This window comes from Gossypium arboreum, chromosome 10 (genome assembly GCF_025698485.1).
Source record: "Gossypium arboreum isolate Shixiya-1 chromosome 10, ASM2569848v2, whole genome shotgun sequence".
Lineage (NCBI taxonomy): Eukaryota > Viridiplantae > Streptophyta > Magnoliopsida > Malvales > Malvaceae > Gossypium > Gossypium arboreum.
In genome coordinates, this window is record NC_069079.1 from 123,719,676 (window position 1) to 123,724,477 (window position 4,802).

General features: G+C 35.1%; 1 protein-coding gene across 3 annotated transcripts; it reads right to left on the reverse strand.

The window, feature by feature from the left end:
* Nucleotides 1–590: 590 nt before the first annotated feature.
* On the reverse strand, nt 591–4,545 carry LOC108483724 (metal tolerance protein 11). Of its 3 annotated transcripts, XM_053020217.1 has the most exons (7): nt 3,694–3,820; nt 3,047–3,153; nt 2,856–2,965; nt 2,530–2,775; nt 1,595–1,675; nt 1,240–1,473; nt 591–1,162 (listed from the first exon to the last, which is right to left on the reverse strand). In XM_053020217.1, the coding sequence occupies exons 2-7, from the start codon at nt 3,054–3,056 to the stop codon at nt 812–814; spliced, it is 1,032 nt and encodes a 343-aa protein (XP_052876177.1). In that variant the 5' UTR covers nt 3,057–3,153; nt 3,694–3,820; the 3' UTR covers nt 591–811. The 3 variants fall into 3 exon arrangements, with proteins under 3 accessions (XP_052876177.1, XP_017642774.1, XP_052876176.1); XM_017787285.2 differs by lacking the exons at nt 3,047–3,153; nt 3,694–3,820 and adding an exon at nt 4,155–4,545; XM_053020216.1 differs by lacking the exon at nt 3,047–3,153 and having other exon boundaries at nt 3,694–3,821.
* Nucleotides 4,546–4,802: the final 257 nt, after the last annotated feature.

Genomic DNA, 4,802 nt, shown 5'->3' on the forward strand with positions numbered 1-4,802 from the left:
AATGTAATTATTTTTAAGCTTTGTAATATAATAGGTTAATTTGTTAAAAAGTTTAGATTGAAATTTTTATTAATATATTAATTAATATTTAAAATTCAATTTATGTGCTTGTTAAAATTTTATTAAATAAAATATATAATAGCTATAAAAATTTATATTAAATATAACTTAAAATATTAACTTATTAATTACACGTTTTAAAAATTATTATAATATAATTTGAATATAACCTAAATCCTATATATTTATTTTTAAATAATTCACATGTTGTGAATTTGGCCTATGTTGGCTTAGTTGGTAAAGCCGAAAGTTTTATGTCTTGAGTACTCAAATTTGAGACTTAACGAGTCTATGAGAGTTTTAGTTCAATTAATATATATATTTCATGTGTTATTATTAATAATTAATTTTAAATCATATATTTCATTATTTATTATATGTAATTTTAAACAAAAATTTATTATATAAATACATTATTTTCATGCATATAACGTGATAAAATTTCTAATATTGATAAAAACTTTAGTTTTATATTTTAATCAATTTATCCTGAATACTTTTTTTAAGAAATATTTTCAATCATACATCAATTTAATTTTTCTGAATTAGCATCACTTGATGACACCAACTAAATTAAATTAAACATGTTGCATTTACAAATGTTTGCCATAAAGTTTAAATTGCTTTTATATGGCTCAATTCACGCAGCATACATACTTCATAGAATTTGATGGTAAAATCCCAGGAAAAAAAAGGGGGAGGGGGAGGATCATAGACATAGCACTTAAGACATCCTAGGTTATTTATTTGTCTACAAAGCATGTGCTTGTGCATGTTCAGGTTTGTGACTGAATTCATAATCCAGATGAACAAAGGCACGCTCAATCTCTGGCAGTAACTCCAGCTTTTCTTGCAATGATTCCCCAATGTCATGAGCTTCTTGCAATGCCATGTTTGCTGGGAGTACAATGTCAACTTCCACGAAGTAGTGAGACCCGAAGGTGTAGGCTCGGACAGTATCGATATGTCTTATGGCCTTGTGGTGGTTCCAACACAGGTATGTTAGTTTCTGAAGGTATTCCGGAGCTGCTGATTTTCCGACTAATGAATTCACGTTCTCTAGTACCGTCATCGACCATGTCCGGATAGTGTATAGAGCCAGCTGCATTGTTCAAGTTCCATCTCGATGAGCCATACATGCTAAATGTCAGCAAATTCCGGAGAAAATATTTTACTTACAATGATAGCTCCAACTGGGTCCATCCAATCATCGATGTAATTTGCGAGCAGCACAGCAACGAGGCCAATGATGTTTGTGATAACGTCGAAGAAATGATCTTGGGCATACGCTTTGACAATTTCATTTGTAAATGTGCGGCAATAAAACACAAGGAAAAGCTTTACCAGGGTCACTCCGAGCATAATGCCAACAACCCACCGTTCTTGTTCGTTCGTAAGGTTGAATTCATCATCCTGAGCAAAACAAAGAGATATGCTATTGTCATTCGAACTGAACAAGCAGTCATCCGAAAATATAGTAAAAGATTTACAGAACAGAGATGAGAACTTTAATGCGTAATCAAAGTGGACTTACATCTGATACCATGGTTCGTACAGACTCCAAGATTATCTGCAGGCCAAGGGTTGCCATGACAGAGGCAAAAACAAGGATACCCTGCATAAAATTTACCAGTTCTACTTATCTTTATAGTACTTCAAAACTTTATTTCGTGAAAACAGAAACAACCAATACTCGTATTTCTATGGCTATGCACCTGCAGAAGATGCAGATTGAGATGCACAAATACAAACCCGAACACAACAATGCATATACCTAAGGTTAACATGCGTACATATATTCCAGCTTCCTATCTAATCACTAGCGTTGTCCACGCTATATTAGAACATCCTCGAGAGGCAAGGTTTCATGTCTCCAAACAGTGTTAAGTAACATGAACAACTACGATTGAGAAATAATTATAAGTTGAGATCCTTGCATGCCTTCAGAAATAAACTGCATCCTGTGTTAAGGTACAAACCGGCTTAAATATGTTTCAAGGCAGTCAATGCGGTCACACTCAGATCAAATATTGCTTCAGAACAAGCACATCTGGTATTAAACACCTCTTGTAAGAGTAGTCTACGTTTCTAATCATATGTTTGTAAACAACCGATATACATGGTGACTCAGAGATAGGCAACCAAATTGATAAATGAGTCTGTTATTAATAGAAAAAAAACTCCAAGATATAGAACTAACCTTACTCCTTAGAACACACAGTTTGCTAATTTATCTTACAGTGTTTTCCAATATTGCAGCCATCCCTTGCCAAACACTAAAGCTTAGTTAGTGAGTGTCGTGCACGGGGTATGGTATATGTTCATCACAGGTATGTTCAATTGTTTTTTAGATTTCAATGTATTTGAAGGATCCTCGGAGGATCACATCCTGAAACCAATGTCCGGAAATGCATCGGATAAAGGTTGTTCAAGAAAACAATTACAACAAGGTGTAGTAAGCATACTGACCAGTGGCTGCATTCTTTTCTTTCCAATAGGATACTGATATGGATTTGGTGTTGACATAGAGAACGCAGTAAACCAGAGGATAAAGCCAGACAGAAGGTCGAGAAGCGAGTCCAACGTGGATGCAATTATAGCTAACGAGCCACTCCGGACAGAAGCATAAACTTTAGCAGCAAAAAGAACCATGTTTGCAACATTGGAAATTCTAATGGCTAACGTCTCACTTCTAGCCAACCTTTCCCTTTCTTCCTGCCAATCACAGCAACAAAGTTCAGTCTAATACTTTTTCAAACACTGTAATCTCGTTATCTAGAGAGAATGATTGGAACCTTCGACATTCGAGGAATAAAACCACGTTCAGCTAAGGCATCCATTTCATTAAAACCCTCGAGCATTTCCACCTGCTGCTGATAGTATTCAGCCACGTTGTCTTCTGGACCTGAAACCATCAAAGGGAACCATTTAGATGCATTATTATAACTCATTTCGTTCATCTGCAAGAGGTGTGTTGCACATTCACCAAAGAACATTGTTTAAAGACGCTGAGACTACAAACTAAGATGCATAAAATCTTTGATTCCAGCTAAAGGATTTCTCCACTCGCTCGGTTTTCCACTTACAGCAAAACTATCAAATATACAAAGGTAAAGTATATGTTAGTTTACCGGAACATATGTACAGTATAAGAAGATGCAAAATGACCAAAGAACACAGAAAGAAACATGAAATGAACCCCATATAGATGCTTGATTCGAAAGAGCTCAAATCTTTTAATTCTTTCCAAAGTAGAGCTAAAACAAAAAAGGTCCTAAAGTTCAACATATACACTTTAAACTAACTGAACGAGCACGCACACGCACACGTGGTTCTTTTAAATAACTCAACCAATAAACTTCACTTTCACTTAAATTCAAGAAAACTAGCTATCTTTTACCCTTGCAAAGCTTCAAACTCAAAATTCTGAGAAAGAGAAAATAACATAAAGAAGACAAATTACCATAACATCAACCTCAACAAAGTGCAAATCCAATTGTCAAGTTTCGTTTGATCAAGAAAATAAGAAAGCATTTCATCATAATTTCCTTATGAAACATCAAACTGTAAAGCACACACCCTATGAAAACAGCCTTAAAAAGAAAGGAGAAAAAACCCCAATATTTCACATACCTCCTTGAACCAAGAAAAACTCCCTGCAAGGCTTAATAACTCTTTGCATTCATATAAAACCATTTTAGAGCTCACATTTAAAGACCAAAAAGCAACAATCTTTTTCACTCATAAAAAAAAAAAACACCATTCCCTTGTTAAATTTATTAAAGTTTTGATGCTCAAACACATTGAAAATTAGCTCAAAACTCATATTAGCCATTAACAGGGAATAAACGGAAAGGTAATTCATAACAAAGTCCGACAAAGAATCGAATGTTCCTAATTTAAAACTAAACAAATACCAAAAAGAAAAGTTGAACTTTAATATACTCATTTGAGTAAATTGATAACCAGCTTGCTAATTAAACTAAATACAGAAAATCCAAGATACCCAACAAAAACTAAGAACATTACTATATTGATAATAAATTAAAACTATATTGTTAAAAACTTTAATGAGAAAAAAAAGTTGAAATTACCTAAAACCCCGAGGCAATCATGGAGGCTCCGAGGAGGCTTCTTAACATCTTTGTGTTCAGGCGATAACTGGAAACCATCAAAGTTCAACCGCCATGACCGGTCGCCATTGTTCTGATGTGGCAACAGCGCTAGCTCTTCGTCGCTTTCACGCGCCACCGTCTCTACCATTGTCCCGTTTCACTCCCTTCCAATATGAGGAAAAAAAAAAAAAGAGCTTGTGATTTTGCCTTTCCGTTTTCCGTTTTTATTCTATTTTAGCAGAGAGGGTCTAGATTGGAAATTAGATGAAAAGATGAGGGTATTTTGGGGATATGAAGAAAACTCCGACGGCTAAGTTAGCCTAACTCAGTGCCGGGAAAGTTGGGTGAGTGAGTAAAGGGGATGGTTTTATAAAGAGTTTGGGTTTACGTGTTGGGGATACGAAGGACACGTGGACGGTCAAGATGAGATCAGGGAACGTGAATCATTTGATATTTATTAGGAAAGTGAATATTAGGGGAAGAACGATCTGAGCCACTTGATTCCTTGGCATCTTGTGATGAAGGCTCATCTGTGGACCCACGGGATTTTATCCACTGAAATGATACTATACGGTCAGGTACACTAAATATTCGCGATATCATGAGGTTTTAAATTTTTGACCCATA

What these genes read in the sequence shown, in the direction of transcription:
- LOC108483724 (XM_017787285.2), bottom strand. Translation starts at nt 4,323, where the DNA reads ATGGTAGAGACGGTGGCGCGTGAAAGCGACGAAGAGCTAGCGCTGTTG. An exon ending in TGATTGCCTCGGGGTTTTAG is followed by an intron (nt 2,966 to 4,154) that starts GTAATTTCAACT and finishes TGATGGTTTCAG; the next exon opens with GTCCAGAAGACAACGTGGCT. An exon ending in TTATTCCTCGAATGTCGAAG is followed by an intron (nt 2,776 to 2,855) that starts GTTCCAATCATT and finishes TGTGATTGGCAG; the next exon opens with GAAGAAAGGGAAAGGTTGGC.